At 35.4% G+C, this 20,742-nt stretch overlaps 1 protein-coding gene across 1 annotated transcript; it reads right to left on the bottom strand.

Annotated features, from left to right (window-relative positions):
- Nucleotides 1–7,344: 7,344 nt before the first annotated feature.
- On the bottom strand, nucleotides 7,345–8,702 carry LOC101889810 (sepiapterin reductase). Its single transcript, XM_005182784.4, is given in 5 exon segments — nucleotides 7,345–8,095; nucleotides 8,097–8,137; nucleotides 8,140–8,208; nucleotides 8,211–8,345; nucleotides 8,348–8,702. Coding segments are annotated over 5 exon segments (831 nt in total). The 5' UTR covers nucleotides 8,457–8,702; the 3' UTR covers nucleotides 7,345–7,618.
- Nucleotides 8,703–20,742: the final 12,040 nt, after the last annotated feature.

Here is a 20,742-nt window from a genome sequence, read left to right on the forward strand (position 1 = left end):
TTCGATGTGAATAATTTCAAGAATTTCTAAGAAATATTGACAGATTATTAACCAAAAAATAAACACCATTGCGGGAGCTTGGCAGTCTTCGGTTTTGTCAACGTTTTACATATAAGTGCATGTACACATGTACATATATACTCGTATATATATTATGCAGTTCATTCAAGCCATTGACGATTTCAAAGGTTCTTCGCGGTGAGGGTTGGCAAAGTGCTGCAAAACTGGACGATAAAGGGCAAAAATACTAATTAGGCTTAATGGTTTGGAATGTGTACATTAAGGTGGGTAGAAAACAAATGAAGAGATGTTTATAGAAATGCGTACAACAAGTATATGAAAAGTACTAAATAGTACCAAATTTGATATTGGGTAAAAGAACTGTATGTGAAATCTGAAATTTGGCATTAGGTTCACTGTTAGTATGTAGGTGGTTTTGGAAATGTGTACTAGAAAGTACGAAAAGTACTAAATGGTGCTAAATTTGACATCCGGAGAGAGAATATAGTGGGAAATATAAAAATTGGAATTTGGATCAGTTTTTGAGGAATGAATAGAACTGGAAATCTGAAATTTGGAATAAGGGTCTTCCATTATGTGTACGATAGACGTACGAAAGGGTTTTTGGAAAAGTGTACTAAAAATCCAAAAATGTACTAAATTTTGTAAGGGTAGAGGTCTTAAAAAAATGTGTACTAAATGTTAAAACTGTGCTAAATTTGGTACAATTTGGTTTAAGGTAAATGAATGGAGGTGGAAATTTGAAAGCCCCGACCGAAGCCGGTTACTTGAAAAAATAACAAATTGGGAAAAAATTTAGTTCGCGTAGCCGGTATTGTATGTCCAATACCAGAGGAGAAAATCTCGAGACCCTTTCGAAGGCTGGCTACTTAAAAGGCTGGTTATCAAAATTAGTAAAACTTTGGTTTGCGTAGCCGGTATTGAGGAGAAAAAAAAAACATCGGGTTTAATCAGGATGTTTAACATACCCAGAGGAGAGAATCTCAAGCCCCGTTAGAAGGCCGGCTACCTAAAACAACATAAAATTTACAAAAACGTTTGTTCGATATCCGGAACAAAATCGGGACCCATATCTCAGGATCCAGAAAAATGTTGGAACACATTGTAGCATTTTAAAATGCTTGGTGTGTAAGCTATAACTTAGTATATATTTTGTGGATTCCCATAATGGGCACTTTTAGATTTTTTTCGGTTTTATAAAACAATCGGGTCCCAAAAATAATAATTTAGGTATAACTCACGAACCGTTTTAAATAATTCAATAATGTATATGGGTATTTCATTATATTTCAATATATATTTGGATATAACAAGGGACATTGACCCGGTCTTTTGGATCAAATCGTCCGGGTATCCGGGACTATCCTCCAAGAAAAAATACTTTCTCGGAAATACCTACTTTTGTAAAAAAAATTCTCAAAAAATCCGAGAGTTTTTACTAAACTAGAGTTGTTCCGCTAAAGTTTGATATTAGGATCACTTTTTGTTCGGAGGGGTTGTTATATAGATGTGGATTTAAAAATGCAGCAGGAAAAGTACTAAATCAAGTTGAAAATCTGAAATTTTAAAAAAAGGGTCTCTGTGAGTGTTTACGGTTGAGATTTTTGGCATATTGAAATGGATTTAAAAATGCGTACTAAAAGGTACGATAATTTCTAAATGAAGCTGAAAAACTAAAAAATCCGAATGAAGCTCTTTGATATTGTGTAGGATAGACGTACCGAAAGGTTTTAAGAAATTCAAACTTTATGTGTACAAAAAGTACTAAAAGTCATCAATTTGGGACCAAAGAACAAAAATCTTAAAATAAAAGTTGTGAAATACGCCTGATATAAGAAGATGTTTTGAAGATGCGTACTTTTGTGTACCAATCTACCAAATAGTACTAAATTTGGGACAGAATTGTTTTTTTTTTTCGAATGGATAAGAGAGGATTATTGAAATTGACGTTGGTGGTCATTGTAAGTGTGTACGATTGAGATATAGATGTCGTTATGGAAAAGTATACAAAATTAGTGTTCGAAAGGTACTCAATTTGGTATAGAGTGTAGAAATAGAGGTGGCAATATGAATTTTGGTATTAGGATCACTGTGAGTGTTTAACGTTTAGATACCAAGGTAAATTTGGAAAGGTGTACTATTACATGTACAAAAAGTACTAAATTTTAAAATGAAATTTGAAATAGAAGTGGAAAAATTAATTTTGGGACAAAGGCTGTGGAGAGCTTAGATAACACTGAGCAAAGCAAAAAATAATTACGGGGAAAGCCCAGCTGTAACCTATATCCCACTTTTTCACACTTTTGAAAAGTTTCGGATTAAGATTCCTCGAAATCCATGTATTTTAGGTATTTTAGGTTTAAGTCAGTGATTATTTTCAAACTTGGTATATCTAAATATTTCTCACAACCAGAGATCTGAGGTGAATATGGAATTTTTCGGTCCACTCCTTTTGGAACCAAATGTTATTATCAGCATTAGATAAAGTAGAATTTCTAGGTTCACTATATTTGGTATCTCTCACACTTTTCAACATTTTCCAAAAATTATCACGTATTTCATATATAGTGCAGAGTTTAGTCGATATAGTCTAAATCTGGCACATTGTAATATTTTTTATCAGACTTAGGTCAGATACGAAATGGACAATATTGACCCATTCCTTGGAAACCTCCGCCACACTTTCAATAATCATAACGCAAGCCAACAATAGTTATGTAAAAAAACATGGTAAAACCCTTCCAAGATTCCGATTTCGGGGGTAGGGTTCTCAAGATCTATATCAAATTCTGGACATATATTATCAATTTTATTCGAAGACGTCAGTTACCTATTAAGAACACCAAATGTCAAATTATAGTCTATTTTAACAACAAATGTACCTAAACTCTTCAAATTTCTTTAAATCGGAAACAAAACATGAACCTATCTTTACAATTATTTGGTTACATATTTATTGCTTAATATGAAGCTTCGGTAAAAAATATAGAAACATATTTGTCACCCCTTACCATACTAGAAATGAGATCACTTAGGTTTCTGTCGCCTTGAGATCATAAAGTCCGAAATTAAAATTTCCTAATTTCAGCTATATAAGTTCACATTATAGCAACGCTTGGAACCTATTACTCTTTTCTATACCCTACACCACATAGTAGTAAGGGTACTATGTCTTTTTGCATTTGTTTGTAACATGGATAAGGAAACGATAGACCCATAGTTCCTTTTGGTGATCAGCATAGAATCACATTTTTAGTAGATTTATGTCCGTCCTTCCGTCTGTCCATGGAATTTTGTAAACAAAATGCAGGTCGCATTTATTATTCGATTGAGATAAAATTTTGCAAAAGTCATTTGTTTGACCCAAGGACGAATCCTATTGAAATTTGAGATAATCGGTCAAAATTTAGATATAGCTCCCATATATATTCGTCCGATTTGTCGTTTTTGTGCACCAAACGTGTAATATCAGCCCAAATAGTATGGAATTTTGCACATACAATCAAATTAGGCCTGAAAAAAAGTATACCAAATTTGATCGAAATCGGTTCAGATATAGCTATAGCTCCTATATATATTGTTTATCCGATTTGTTATTTTTGTCCTCCGCAGCCGTAAAATGCACTCTGTAACAACAATATTTGCGGAAATATATCAAATACAGCTCAGAAATAACTTTGCTAAATGTTATCCAGATCGGAACAGATTTGGATATAGCTCCCATATATACCTTCGTCTGAATTGCCTTTTATTGTGCACCAAACCCGCAATATTAGACCAAATGGATTTTGGCACTTACGACCGAATTTAGTCTAGAATCTAGTATATAATATATAATACATATATTATGTTCATCCGATTTGTTATATTTGTATAACGATATTCACGGACATATATCAAATACAGCTCAGAAATATCTATGCCAAATTTTATCGAGATCTGTTCAGATATGGATATAACGCCCATATATATCTTTATCCGATTTCAAGTTAATTGTGCACCAAATGGGCAATACAAGGCCCAATTGAAAAGATACAATTCTTCCGCAAATTAAGTCCTTTGAACTTAAATTATAATTATCATAGCTTGTATGATTTAATTATCCCACAAAAACTTTTAATTGTTATCTGAAGCTCTACTAAATGTGCAAAGTGGTGTAGGGTATCATAAAGTCGGCCCCGCCCGCCTTTAAGACTTTCTTTACTGGTTATATCTTGATTTTCCGACAAAAACGTTTATCCCAACCCAGGACACCAAATAAAAACAAATCCGTCCATATTTTCGTTCAACTAATTCCAACTTCATCCTAAAGGGACAATTGCTTTTAAGATTAAAATTGAAGGTTTTAAAATGGAATCACAAAATTGTATTTGGGTATCTTCACTACCATTATTGATAACTGAATAAGTCGTTGCAAGCTAAGCTATTGACTTCTTATTGATCACCTAATTAATTCGAAACACTCGAAATTTTTTTGTATTTTTATAGCCACTTTCACTTTTCTCACATAACCGAAAAAATATGCTTACACAAATTATTTCCAATCAGCAAAATAGCTTTTCCAACTTTCACTGCCACACTCTTTTTCCGTATTGAGACCCTGTAATGACCTACAATGCGCAATTTCTGCCGAGTAACGAAAAAACAAATTCGGAAATGTTGCGAAATTTTGTAAACAAAATTTATGAATAATAAACATAAACAATTTTTGTTTTGCACACACACACTTTCTCATTTTCTTTTGCTTTTTAGTTTTGTTTTTGATGACCCGCTTTTTTCACATTTCCGCATATATGTTCCGATTTTTTTGTGCCAAATTTCTTTTTGAATTTAGGTCATAGCGTTCTTTTTTTTTTGGGTGGGTGATCCCATTCCGGTAATTGTGTCAATGCGAAATAATCACCAGACCCCGCGCACAAGGGAGCAAATTCAACAATAAAACGCCACATCAAAAGTCTGGCCAGAAACTGTGACTTCTTGAGTGTCACCAACAATATTTTGCCGATGTTTATGACTAGTATCTGATTTGCTAGCGCAGACACACCAGCACACACACACTGATATTGGCTTAGTTCGAGACTAACATTCAATGTCCTAAGCTTAGCGATGCAAAAAAATATCTGAATCAGGTCAAGTTCGCTGAAAGTAGATCATTGCAGTTTTTTTTTGAGGGGCGAAAGTAATTTCTATTTTTTTTATATAGATTTCCGTATGGCTGAATAGAGTTTCCGTTGGGGAACTTCGATTCAGCCGGGCTGAATAGAGTTTCCATTGGGAAAACTCCGATTCAGCCGGGCTGAATAGTGTTTCTATTTGGAAAACTCCGATTCAGCCGGGCTGAATAGAGTTTCCGTTAGGAAAACTTCTTTTCAGCCAGGCTGAATAGAGTTTCCGATAGGAAAACTTCTTTTCAGCCGGGCTGAATAGAGTTTCCGATAGGAAAACTTCTTTTCAGCCGGGCTGAATAGAGTTTCCGTTAGGAAAACTTCTTTTCAGCCGGGCTGAATAGAGTTTCCGTTAGGAAAACTTCTTTTCAGCCGGGCTGAATAGAGTTTCCGTTAGGAAAACTTCTTTTCAGCCGGGCTGAATAGAGTTTCCGTTAGGAAAACTTCTTTTCAGCCGGGCTGAATAGAGTTTCCGTTAGGAAAACTTCTTTTCAGCCGGGCTGAATAGAGTTTCCGTTAGGAAAACTCCGATTCAGCCAGGCTGGATAGAGTTTCCATTGGGGAAAACTCCGATTCAGCCAGGCTGAGTAGAGTTTCCATTGGGAAAACTCCGATTCAGCCAGGCTGAATAGAGTTTCCATTGGGAAAACTCCGATTCAGCCAGGCTGAATAGAGTTTCCATTGGGAAAACTCCGATTCAGCCAGGCTGAATAGAGTTTCCATTGGGAAAACTCCGATTCAGCCAGGCTGAATAGAGTTTCCATTGGGAAAACTCCGATTCAGCCAGGCTGAATAGAGTTTCCATTGGGGAGACTCCGATTCAGCCGGGCTGAATAGAGTTTTCATTGGGAAATCTCCGATTCAGCCGGGCTGAATAGAGTTTCCATTGGGAGAACTCCGATTCAGCCGGGCTGAATATAGTTTCCATTGGGAGAACTCCGATTCAGCCGGGCTGAATATAGTTTCCATTGGGAGAACTCCGATTCAGCCGGGCTAAATAGACTTTCCATTGGGAGAACTCCGATTCAGCCAGGCTGAATAGAGTTTCCATTGGGAAAACTCCGATTCAGCCAGGCTGAATAGAGTTTCCATTGGGAAAACTCCGATTCAACCAGGCTGAATAGAGTTTCCATTGGGAAAACTCCGATTCAGCCAGGCTGAATAGAGTTTCCATTGGGGAGACTCCGATTCAGCCGGGCTGAATTGAGTTTCCATTGGGAAATCTCCGATTCAGCCGGGCTGAATTGAGTTTCCATTGGGAAATCTCCGATTCAGCCGGGCTGAATAGAGTTTCCATTGGGAGAACTCCGATTCAGCCGGTCTGAATAGAGTTTCCATTGGGAGAACTCCGATTCAGCCAGGCTGAATAGAGTTTCCATTGGGGAGAACTCCGATTCAGCCGGGCTGAATAGAGTTTCCATTGGGGAAACTTCGATTCAGCCGGGCTGAATAGAGTTTCCATTGGGGAAACTTCAATTCAGCCGGGCTGAATAGAGTTTCCATTGGGGAAACTTCAATTCAGCCGGGCTGAATAGAGTTTCCATTGGGAAATCTCCGATTCAGCCGGGCTGAATAGAGTTGCCATTGGGAGAACTCCGATTCAGCCGGGCTGAATAGAGTTTCCATTGGGGAAACTTCGATTCAGCCGGGCTGAATAGAGTTTCCATTGGGGAAACTTCGATTCAGCCGGGCTGAATAGAGTTTCCATTGGGGAAACTTCGATTCAGCCGGGCTGAATAGAGTTTCCATTGGGGAAACTTCAATTCAGCCGGCCTGAATAGCGTTTCCATTGGGAAAACTCCGATTCAGCCGGCCTGAATAGCGTTTCCATTGGGAAAACTCCGATTCAGCCGGGCTGAATAGAGTTTCCATTGGGAAAACTCCGATTCAGCCGGGCTGAATAGAGTTTCCATTGGGAAACTCCGATTCAGACGGTCTGAATAGAGTTTCCATTAGGGAAACTTCGACTGAATAGAGTTTACATTGGGGAAACTTCGATCCAACCAGGCTGAATAGAGAGTTTCCCTTAGAAACTTCAATTCAGCCGACCTGGCCGCAATAGAGTTTATCTATGGAAATTGTAATTTATCCCAGTTCATTTAAAAATCTCCCTCTCCCACAACCTTCTCCCGCCCCTTTCCCAAAAAATTAAACATCATTTCATTTTTGCTTTCAGTTTCATCGAAATTCTCATTTTGCTTCCAGATTATTAGAAGCAAAATCAAAAGATTAATAAGTAGTTTATTTAATAATACATTTTCCTCCTCTTCTCCATCATTATCATCAAATTCATCATCATTTTCTTCGTTATCTCTCTGTGGGTCCATGGAAACAATTGCAAAGTCCGGAAATCTAAATTCGGTCGTTTTATAAATATTATCAGTTGCTAGGCAGCTGTGTCCAAGCTTCTGATAATATTTGTACAGTACTCCTCATAAAACATAGGTGTCATAGTAGTCGACATCGTGGCCGGAAATGAAGGAGATCTCCTCCAAAATGTTGATGAGCTTGAGGGTGGCCTGTTGCGGTTCCACACGTGGCAATTTTAGTAGTTTTTCATCACCCTCACCGGCATTGATGACATCGGCGACATCGATGACATTGTTGTTGTCATCATACTGGGGTTGATGAGTCTTCAGAATACCGGGGGCATAGCTCATAACGGTAACATTTTGTAGACTTTCATCCGAAGCCACAGAGCGGAAGTACATGTCACGGGCCTTCTTGCAGGAACATTTCAGGGAGCTATAGAACATCGGCTGCAGCATGAATTGGGAGTTGATGTTGATCAGCAACTTTGGGGTATCCTTGAGAGCGGCGCACTTGATGAATTCTTGATTGAGAGCAACGGGAGCATACAATTGTTGATTGGCGAAGGCCATCCAGGATTCGGCGTCCTGGGGTTCCATTCAGCATGTGGGTAGCAAGAGTACCCTCGTTGTGTACAATTAAGCGAATTCAAACTCCTTAAAGCCTCCAGCTTCTTGCTGGGGGAGGCTGAGTACAGTGGCAAGCAATTGTGGAACAACTTGGAATCGGCATTCTGCCAGTCCATCAAATTACAACAAATAACCTGCAGTCCTTTGGTTTGGGTCTCGATCTCCTTGCGGACCTCCTGCAGGCACTCATCGTCGACATCGATGAGCATGACCAGGGATCGGTCTGGAAACGCTGGCACATTTCAATCGCCAAATGTTTGCCCAAGGGATTGCTGACTCCGCTCAGGACGAAAAAGGATTTTTTCTTCAAATCCATTCTTTTGGCCGACATTGTAATTTAATTATTTAATTATTTTCTAGAGTTAAAATTAATTATTCTTTTTTTTTTTTCAATTAAAAAAACGGAAAGAACTTCTTTCTTGTTTTTGTCTTCCACCAAAGGCGTGTTATTCCACTTTCGATTGCTCTACTGCACTGAAATTCTGGTCGCTCCGTTGTTTGCCAAGAAGACTTTTTGCCAAGTGTCAAAGCAGTAAACGACTATATAATCCGATGTGTGTTGTTGGTCTGGACATGTGTGGATCAGGCAGTTGGGGGTTTCTATGTATTTATATAAATGGACATCAGCCAGCCCCGATTTCTTATCTCTTTGTCTGGCCTGTCTATGAGGAATCGAAATTTCAGCATTCGTAACATCATCAATTTTGCTTATCACCTCGAGAGAGCTCTGAATGATTCCGTTCGTAAGCGGTTCAAATCGAATCAACCAATTTAAACCGCTACACGGCACAGTGTCATGTGACAGGCGGTGAATTCCAAAAAAAAAAAAGCAAAATTAGGTGAGGGCGATGGTTCAGGGGCCTTTTTTAATAGGTTTTAAATAAAAACACAGAATAGCTACATACGTATATCGGAAATTATATTCTACTCAGCCCGGCTGAATAGAGTTTTCCCATAGGGAAATTTCTATTCAGCCCGGCTGAATAGAGTTTTCCCATAGGGAAATTTCTATTCAGCCCGGCTGAATAGAGTTTTCCCATAGGGAAATTCTATTCAGCCCGGCTGAATAGAGTTTTCCATAGGGAAATTTCTATTCAGCCCGGCTGAATAGAGTTTTCCCATAGGGAAATTTCTATTCAGCCGGCTGAATAGAGTTTTCCCATAGGGAAATTTCTATTCAGCCGGGCTGAATAGAGTTTGCCCATAGGGAAATTTCTATTCAGACCCGGCTGAATAGAGTTTTCCCATAGGGAAATTTCTATTCAGCCCGGCTGAATAGAGTTTTCCCATAGGAAAATTTCTTTTCAGCCCGGTTGAATAGAGTTTTCCCATCGGGAAATTTCTATTCAGCCGGTTGAATAGAGTTTCCCCATAGGGAAAAACACAGAATAGCTACATACGTATATCGAAATTATATTCTACTCAGCCCGGCTGAATAGAGTTTTCCCATAGGGAAATTTCTATTCAGCCCGGCTGAATAGAGTTTTCCCATAGGGAAATTTCTATTCAGCCCGGCTGTGAATTGAGTTTTCCCATAGGAAAATTTCTATTCAGCCCGGCTGAATAGAGTTTTCCCATAGGGAAATTTCTATTTAGCCCGGCTGAATAGAGTTTTCCCATAGGGAAATTTCTATTTAGCCCGGCAGAATAGAGTTTTCCCATAGGAAAATTCTATTTAGCCGGCTGAATAGAGTTTTCCCATAGGAAAATATCTATTCACCCTGGCTGAATAGAGTTTTCCCATAGGAAATTTCTATTCAGCCCGGCAGAATACAGTTTTTCCATAGGAAAATTTCTATTCAGCCCGGCTGAATAGAGTTTTCCCATAGGAAAATTTCTATTCAGCCCGGTTGAATAGAGTTTTCCCATAGGAAATTTCTATTCAGCCCGGTTGAATAGAGTTTTCCCAAAGGGAAATATCTATTCACCCCGGCTGAATAGAGTTTTCCCATAGGAAAATTTCTATTCAGCCCGGCTGAATAGAGTTTTCCCATAGGAAAATTTCTATTCAGCCCGGCTGAATAGAGTTTTCCCATAGCCCGGCTGAATAGAGTTTTCCCATAGGAAAATTTCTATTCAGCCCGGCTGAATTGAGTTTTCCCATAGGAAAATTTCTATTCAGCCCGGCTGAATTGAGTTTTCCATAGGAAAATTTCTATTCAGCCCGGCTGAATAGAGTTTTACCATAGGAAATTTCTATTCAGCCCGGCTGAATAGAGTTTTCCCATAGGAAAATTTCTATTCAGCCCGGCTGAATAGAGTTTTCCCATAGGAAAATTTCTATTCAGCCCGGCTGAATAGAGTTTTCCCATAGGAAAATTTCTATTCAGCCCGGCTGAATAGAGTTTTCCCATAGGAAAATTTCTATTCAGCCCGGCTGAATAGAGTTTTCCCATAGGAAAATTTCTATTCAGCCCGGCTGAATAGAGTTTTCCCATAGGAAAATTCTAGTCAGCCCGGCTGAATAGAGTTTTCCCATGGGAAAATTTCTAGTCAGCCCGGCTGAATAGAGTTTTCCCATGGGAAAATTTCTATGCAGCCCGGCTGAATAGAGTTCTCCCATAGGAAAATTTCTATTCAGACCGGCTGAATAGAGTTCTCCCATAGGAAAATTTCTATTCAGCCCGGCTGAATAGAGTTTTCCCATAGGAACATTTCTATTCAGCCCGGATGAATAGAGTTTTCCCATAGGAGAATTTTTATTCAGCCCCAAAATCGCGTTATCTCCATTTCATACTGTGCGGCACAGGTTTGTTCTTTGTTGTAATTCCGCTGATTTGTAAAATACCACATTTACCCAAGTATTGTTGTGTAATAAATGTTTACTGTGTATATAATCAATATTTATAAATCCAGTTCTGTTGCCATGACGAAAGTGTTTTTTTATTTTTGTTCCATTCCGCCATTTACACGAGCCCCATATCAGTGGCGTAGTAATTTGTGAATCACGCCAAACATGGTAGCGTTATCGCCGCTTCCATGGAACTTGAACTGCTTCTAAACTATTTGCACGATTGATAACCTTTTACGGTGATCTTTAAGTTAAAACAACAACATAACACACATTTAAAAAAACATCGTTGTATAATTCACCTTTATGAATTCATTCTGAATCTGATTTGAACCCATAGTAACCTGAGCAACGATTGCGTGAAATCAGAGCATCGAACGGACGAAGGACGGACGGGTATTGATACGTGAAGCTTGCAGCTGCCAACAATGTTCAGACCAATTCGGAACGTCATTGATTAGGGTTTAAGCTAAGCATTAACGCGCCCACATAAGTGTGAATGAAAGCAATGGTAAATGCAAGCTAAAATAATTAATTTAAATACAAACAATTAACATTTAAGCCTTTTAGAATTCTGATTTCAAAAATATTTTTTTTTTCAAAATGTGAAATTGATGATCTGCTAGTTTTGGATGTTAAACCTTACATAGAAGAGAAAATTCTTTTAGGTATTAGGTATAGAAGACTTGTATAAGGTCTTATACGGTAGAAGACCTGTATAAGGTATCCTACGTATAAAATACCTGTAGTAGGTCTTCTGCGTTTAGAGTACTGTAGAAGGTGACCTGGACATTACCGGCATCAAGTAAAACAAGTAAAAGAAACATTAAGTTCGACCGAGCCCAAACTTTTCATACCCTCCACCTTATATTCATGGGAAAATGTGCCAAAAATTATCAAAATACCGAATATTGGAAAATACGGCTATATGGGGCTATACAAAAACGTGGACCTATACATACAGTGTTTCGGCAAAAGAGAGAGAACCCATGAAGACCAATAAATACCAACTTCTAGACAAATACGCGAAGAAATCTGGCAAAAAACATTAAAATGCCGAATATCGGGAGGTACCATTATATGGGGGACTATACCAAAACGTGGAACTAGAACCCATTATGACCTACAAATACCAATTTTTAGGCAAATCAGTGAAAAAAATGTGGCAATAACCATCAAAATACCGATTACCGGGAGATACCGTTATATGGGGGCTATACCAAATCGTGGACCCATACATGCAATGTTTCGCCACCGGAGCTGGAATCCATTTGACCAACAAATACCAATTTTAGACAAATGCGTAAAAAAGGTTGCAAAAATAATCAAAATACCGATTACCGGGAGGTACCTTTATATGGTGGCTATGCTATTTTTAATACCAACCATCCTAGACACAATGCAAATTGCTCTGCTAAATTTTTGTGCTCTACATCCAATAATGTGGCTGTATCGTGATTTCAACAGACAGACGGACATCGTTAATCGACTTAGAATTTTATTGCTGATTATGAAATATATATACTTTATGGGGTCTACAACGAATATTTAGGGATGTTACAAACGAATGACAAAGTTAATATACCCTCCTTTCCAAGGTGGAGGGTATATTAATAAATAAAAAAGTATTCTCAAACGCATTTTAAATACCACCGAATCCACTACCTTTGATTTTACATCTGGAGGTTACTATCGTGGGAGTTGAGCTCTTTTGGACAACGTCTACGATGGTAAACTAAGCATTTGACCTGTTTCACAAATGTATGCTCAATAAGAGGAATTTACGAAATCTAGAACTTTTGTGGGAGGAGGCTCTAGATTTACTTTAAGTTTCGTAGAAAATATTCTCAAGTGCAAATCGCATACTCCCTTCGAAAGTTATAAAGTGCACCAAACAAGCAGACACCTATCTAGGTCTTACAGCCGTCATTTCGATGAGACACATTTTGGTCGTATCAAATGTTTGGTATGTCACAATATCATAGGTTCTTAAGACTGGGCAGAATAAAAAAAAACAGAGCCAAAATGTCTCTACATTGACTGAAACTGTTTACCTTACCCTTTACCACCCTTGATCCCAGTTTTATCAGAGAATTTTTTATACCCTCAGCCATATGGCTAGAGAGGGTACATATCATTGATATGGCCAAACGTGTCCTTATCGAAATAACGGTTTTGGACCATTGAACCAAATCCTTTTCAGGACATTTGGAGTCGATCTTGCGAACTCTCAAGGGAGTATCCGATTGATCCAAACTTGGTATATCGTAAAATAATGTCAAACTTAGATCGAGTTCGGAGGATGAGCGATTATCCGACTCTCCTTCTTGGTACCTCCCACAATATGTCAAAATTTTCAAAGAAAATAATTGACTGCACAGAAAGAGAAAGGATAATCCCGATTTTGCTACAGCTTTGTAAATCCTAATATTTCATCAGTTTCTAGGTCATCTGCGAAAATGACAATATCGGTCTACTCCATCCTGGTCAACATTTAAAATAATTAATACTCTTATAAAATGCGAAATATGCATCCGATTCTCTTCAAATTTCACACATCCCAATACTTCTACTTAAGCAAGATCTGGTGTGAAGATGAAATATATCGGATTACTCATTCTGGTACTTCCCCACATACGGTAAAAATTTTGAATAAACCATGAAGATCGTAAAACGCGTAACACAAGATCTGCTGTGAAGATATACCATCAGTCCACCTCTCCACAACAGGGTTTTGAATATCCATGAAGCTCAATTAAACGCGAAATTAACATCCGATTCCATTCCATGCATCTCAATATTTCCATAAACACAAGATATGTTATAAAGATGGTAGAGATCGGGCCATTTCTTCTGGAACCCTCCCACAAAGGGACACAATTTTCAATACTTTTATCGGACATACTTGTAGACAAGTCGGCTACTGCTTTACATCTGGCTATATCTAATATATCTCTCAACTAGAAACCTCTGGATAATGAAGTTTATGATTTGGCATAAAATTGAATAAAAAATTCGATTCGATTTTCTTATAATTTTGGCCATACCAATATTTTCTCTGCATTAGATGAAGTATGAAAGTGGAATACTTCGGTCCACTGTATTTTCGTACCCCCGCGCACATTTTAATATTTTTTAAAAATTATGACATTCTTGAAGGAAGCAACCAATATAGTCCAAACCTAGGTCCGATACAAAATGCACAATATAGCCCATTCTTTCGGAACCTAATCCATAGAGGGTCAACAATTTGAATAATCAAAACAGTAGTCAAAATATATTAAATATTGGCTGCTCATAATTTGATTTATGTTTAGTAACAAAAATTTGATTGCAAAATTTGGGCCAAATCGTCCGAAAATACACATTTCGATGAGACATTTTTGCCGTATCAATGATTGCTCATTTTTCAATATTTTAGGGTCTCCTGTCTGGATATAACAGGCAGCACCAAAAATTTTTAATTCTGGAATACATTGACATACCTATATATTAAAACCAGTAAACAAAGTCCTAAAGTCGGGCGGGGCCGACTTTATGATACCCTACACCACTTTGCCAATTTAGTAGAGCTCCACATAACAATTAAAAGTTTTTTGTGGGAGAATTTAATCGTAAACGCTATGATTATAATTATTATTTAAAGTTCAAAGGATTAAATATGCCGAAGCATTTGTATCTTTTAAATTCGGAAATCGGGTAAAGATATATATGGAGCTATATCCAAATCTGAACCGATCTCGATAAAATTTGGCAAATATATTTCTGAGTATTTGATATATTTCCCTGAATATCGTTGTTGAGGAGTGCATATTAACGCTGTGGGTAACAAATACAACAAATCGGATGAACAATATATATGGGAGCTATAGCTACATATATCTGACTCGATCTTCACCAAAATTGGCATACTAGCTTCTAGACTCAATTCGGTCGTAAGTGCCGAATTCCATCCCATTTGGACAAATATTAGACGTTTGGTGCACAATAAAAGATAAATCGGACGAAGTTATATATAGGAGTTATATCCAAATCTGAACCGATCTCGATAAAATTTAGCAAATGTATTTCTGAGCTGTATTTGATATATTTCCCCAAATATTGTTGTTACAGAGTGCATATTACGGCTGCGGAGGACTAAAATAACAAAATTGGATGAACAATATATATTGGAGCTATAGCTGAACCGATTTGGCATACTTATTTTCAGGGCTAATTTGGTTGTATGTGCAAAATCCATACTATTCGGGCTGATATTACACGTTTGGTGCACAATAAAAGGCAAATCGGACGAAGATATATATGGGAGCTATATCTAAATTTTGACCGATTATCTCCAATTTCAATAGGGTTCGTCCTTGGGCCAAACAAATGATCTGTGCAAAATTTCATCTGGATTGGGTAGTAAATGCGAACTGTACTAAAAATACATGGACAGACGGACGGACATGCATAAATCGACTCAGAATGTGATTCTATGCAGATCATCAAAAGGAACTATGGGTCTATCTCGTTCCCTTTTGTCTGTTACAAACAAATGCACAAAGACATAATACCCTGACCACCTTGTGGTGTAGGGTATAAAATTTATGACATCGCATATAAGGGCCAATTAAAAACTTTCTTAGAGCACTTTACGTTTTTTACGATGTCATAATAACCTGGACTTCAAAAGATATTCAGAATGCATTTCAAATAAATTATCTGAATATCAAATGGGATTTAATGAAATGCGAATAGAAAAGAATATATTCTAAATAATTTATTTGAAATTCATACATTTTATTTCAAATTCAGAATATCGCTATTGAAATTCAGAAAATTCTCATACTCTCATATTCACAAAATTCGTTTGAAGTGATTTAGATAGTCCATTTGAAATTCAGAAATTATACTTGAAGTTCTGATATTTTATTTAAAATTCATCAAATTTCATTGGATATTCCGAATGCATTTCAAATAAATTATCTGAAATCCACTTAATTTGATGAATTTAAAATGAACAATCTGGATTTCACAGGGGCTTCAAATGGACTTTCTAAACTACTTCAAATGAAATTTTGTAAGTATGAAAAGAAATTTTCTGAATTTCAGTAGCGATATTCTGAATTTGAAAAAAATGTATGAATTTCAAATAAATTATTACAATATATTCTTTTCTATTCGCAATTCATTAAATCACATTTGATATTCAGATAATTTATTTAAAAATAAATTTTGAATATCTAATGAAATTTGATGCATTTTAAATAAAATATCAGAATTTCAAGTAGAACTTCTGAATTTTAAATGGACTTTCTAAATCACTTCAAATGAATTTGATGAATTTCAAGTGCGATATTCTGAATTGAAAATATAATGTACGAATTTCAAATTAATCATTAGAATTTCTTTTCGAAATTCATTAAATTCCATTTGATATTTAGATAATTTATTAGAAATTCATACATTATATTTGAAATTCGGAATATCGCTATTGAAATTCAGAATTTTAATTTGAAATTTAGAATTTTAATTTGAAATGCAGAATATTTTGTTTGAAGTAAGTCAGAAAGTCCATTTGAATTTCAGATATTTCATTTGAAATTCAGAAATTCTTTATGAAATTCTAATGTGTTATTTTAAATCATCACATTTCATTTGATGCTCATTTAATTTATTTGAAATTCATACATTATATTTGAAAATTAGTATATCACAATTGAAATTTAGAATATTTCATTTGAAATTCGGAATTCGATTTGGAATATTTCGTTTGAAATTTAGAATTTTGTTAAAAAAAAAAAAAAGAAAAATAATTGTTTGAGTATACTGAACATAATTTTCACTTCAAATCTGCGAAAAACCGTGACCGACGTTTTTTGGAGTCAATGGAGGTTACAGTATCTAAAACACTTTATATTCTGAATTTCAATTGAAATTTTATTTTAAATGAAAAATATTAATTTAAAAATGAAAATATGAATTCGATTTGATGTTTTCTGAATTCTAAGTGAAAATTCTGAATTAATATGTATACAACGCCATTATTTTACTTTTTTTAATTTTATTGAAAGAAAGCAAAAAATGTCATAAATAGCATCACATTTTAGAATAAGTTTAGATTTGTTCAAATTGGTCACCTTTGACCTCCAATGGAAGCGCTTGCTTGAGGTGATCGACACTTTGGTATATTTATTTTTTTGGTAGTTTTTTAGTCACGCTATCTATCTCCTATTTTTCAATAATGTCCACATATCTCATATAAAGTCTTGGAAGTAGTCGATATAGTCCTAATCTGGCACGTTATAATATTTATTTCAGTCTTAGGTCAGATATGAATTGGTAAATATTGGCCAACTGCTTCGGAACCTCCCCCATAAAAGGGTCAACAGTTTGAATACTCATAACTCAAGGCTGGGGGAATTCATCTGTCGGCTGATATTATTTTAAAAGTTTATATTATTTTTATACCCTCAACCAATAGTATGAAGGTTATACTACGTTTGTCATTTCGTTAGTGACACCTCGAAATATACATTTTAGACCCCACAAAGTAGTGAGGAAAATAGCATACTTTAAAACGGCCATAAAAATAAATATTGACATTTCGGGGTTTTTAGCTATTATTTGTGATCACTTTTTTAAAGAGGAAAAATAGCATACTTTAAAATGGCCATAACTCCTTAAATATTGACATTTCGGGGTTTTTAGCTATTATTTGCTATCACTTTTTTAAAGAGGAAAAATAGCATACTTTAAAATGGCCATAACTCCTTAAATATTGACATTTCGGGGTTTTTAGCTGTTATTTGTGATCACTTTTTAAAGAAGAAAAATACCATAACTCCTTAAATATTGACATTTCGGGGGTTTTAGCTGTTATTTGTGATCACTTTTTTAGGAGGAGAAAATAGCATACTTTAAAATGGCCATAACTCCTTAAATATTGACATTTCGGGGTTTTTAGCTATTATTTGTGATCACCTTTTAAGGAGGAAAAATAGCATACTTTAAAATGTCCAAAACTCCTTAAATATTGACATTTCGGGGGTTTTTAGCTATTATTTGTGATCACTTTTTTAAAGAGGAAAAATAGCATACTTTAAAATGGCCATAACTCCTTAAATATTGACATTTCGGGGTTTTTAGCTATTATTTGTGATCACTTTTTTAAGGAGGAAAAATAGCATACTTTAAAATGGCCATAACTCCTTAAATATTGACATTTCGGGGTTTTTAGCTATTATTCGATCACTTTTTTAAGGAGGAAAAATAGCATACTTTAAAATGGCCATAACTCCTTAAATATTGACATTTCGGGGTTTTTAGCTATTATTTGTGATCACTTTTTTAAGGAGGAAAAATAGCATACTTTAAAATGGCCATAACTCCTTAAATATTGACATTTCGGGGTTTTTAGCTATTATTTGTGATCACTTTTTTAAGGAGGAAAAATAGCATACTTTAAAATGGCCATAATCCTTAAATATTGACATTTCGGGGGTTTTTAGCTATTATTTGTGATCACTTTTTTAAGGAGGAAAAATAGCATACTTTAAAGTGGCCATAACTCCTTAAATATTGACATTTCGGGGGTTTTAGCTATTATTTGTGATCACTTTTTTAAGGAGGAAAAATAGCATACTTTAAAGTGGCCATAACTCCTTAAATATTGACATTTCGGGGGTTTTAGCTGTTATTTGTGATCACTTTTTTAAGAAGGAAAAATAGCATACTTTAAAATGGCCATAACTCCTTAAATATGACATTTCGGTGTTTTTAGCTATTATTTGTGATCACTTTTTTAAGGAGGAAAAATAGCATACTTTAAAATGTCCATAACTCCTTAAATATTGACATTTCGGGGTTTTTAGCTATTATTTGCGATCACTTTTTTAAGGAGGAAAAATAGCATACTTTAAAATGGCCATAACTCCTTAAATATTGACATTTCGGGGTTTTTAGCTATTATTTGTGATCACTTTTTTAAGGAGGAAAAATAGCATACTTTAAAATGGCCATAACTCCTTAATATTGACATTTCGGGGTTTTTAGCTATTATTTGTGATCACTTTTTTAAGGAGGAAAAATAGCATACTTTAAAATGGCCATAAATCCTTAAATATTGACATTTCGGGGGTTTTAGCTATTATTTGTGATCACTTTTTTAAGGAGGAAAAATAGCATACTTTAAAGTGGCCATAACTCCTTAAATATTGACATTTCGGGGGTTTTAGCTGTTATTTGTGATCACTTTTTTAAGAAGGAAAAATAGCATACTTTAAATGGCCATAACTCCTTAAATATTGACATTTCGGTGTTTTTAGCTATTATTTGTGATCACTTTTTTATTAGGAAAAATAGCATACTTTAAAATGGCCATAACTCCTTAAATATTGACATTTCGGGGTTTTTAGCTATTATTTGTGATCAGTTTTCTAAAAGAGGAAAAATAGCATACTTTAAAATGGCCATAACTCCTTAAATATTGACATTTCGGGGTTTTTAGCTATTATTTGTGATCACTTTTTTAAGGAGGAAAAATAGCATACTTTAAATGGCCATAACTCCTTAAATATTGACATTTCGGGGTTTTAGCTATTATTTGTGATCAGTTTTCTAAAGAGGAAAAATAGCATACTTTAAAATGGCCATAACTCCTTAATATTGACATTTCGGGTTTTTAGCTGTTATTTGTGATCACTTTTTTAAAGAAGAAAATACCATACTTTAAAATGGCCATAACTCCTTAAATATTGACATTTCGGGGTTTTTAGCTATTATTTGTGATCACTTTTTTAAGGAGGAAAGTAGCATACTTTAAAATGGCCATAACTCTTAAATATGACATTTCGGGGGTTTTTAGCTATTATTTGTGATCACTTTTTTAAAGAGGAAAAATAGCATACTTTAAAATGGCCATAACTCCTTAAATATTGACATTTCGGGGTTTTTAGCTATTATTTGTGATCAGTTCTCTAAAGAAGAACAATACCATACATTAAAATGGCCATAACTCCTTTAATATTGACATTTCGGGGTTTTTAGCTATTATTGTGATCACTTTTTTAAGGAGGAAAAATAGCATACTTTAAAATGGCCATAACTCCTTAAATATTGACATTTCGGGTTTTTAGCTATTTTTAGTTGTGATCACTTTTTTAAAGAGGAAAAATAGCATACTTTAAATGGCCATAACTCTCCTTAAATATTGACATTTCGGGGTTTTTAGCTATTATTTGTGATCAGTTTTCTAAAGAGGAAAAATAGCATACTTTAAAATGGCCATAACTCCTAAATATTGACATTTCGGGGTTTTTAGCTATTATTTGTGATCACTTTTTTAAAGAGGAAAAATAGCATACTTTAAAATGGCCATAACTCCTTAAATATGACATTCGGTTTGGGGTTTTAGCTATTATTTGTGATCACTTTTTTAAGGAGGAAAAATAGCATACTTTAAAATGGCCATAACTCCTTAAATATTGACATTTCGGGGTTTTTTAGTTTTATTATATTTTGATCACTTTTTTAAGGAGGAAAAATAGCATACTTTAAAATGGCCATAACTCCTTAAATATTGACATTTCGGGGTTTTTAGCTATTATTTGTGATCACTTTTTTAAGGAGGAAAAATAGCATACTTTAAAATGGCCATAAATCCTTAAATATTGACATTTCGGGGGGGTTTAGCTATTATTTGTGATCACTTTTTTAAGGAGGAAAAATAGCATACTTTAAAGTGGCCATAACTCCTTAAATATTGACATTTCGGGGGTTTTTAGCTGTTATTTGTGATCACTTTTTTAAGAAGGAAAAATAGCATACTTTAAAATGGCCATAA

The sequence above is a fragment of the Musca domestica genome, unplaced genomic scaffold (assembly GCF_030504385.1).
Source record: "Musca domestica strain aabys unplaced genomic scaffold, Musca_domestica.polishedcontigs.V.1.1 2, whole genome shotgun sequence".
Classification (NCBI taxonomy): Eukaryota; Metazoa; Arthropoda; class Insecta; order Diptera; family Muscidae; genus Musca; species Musca domestica.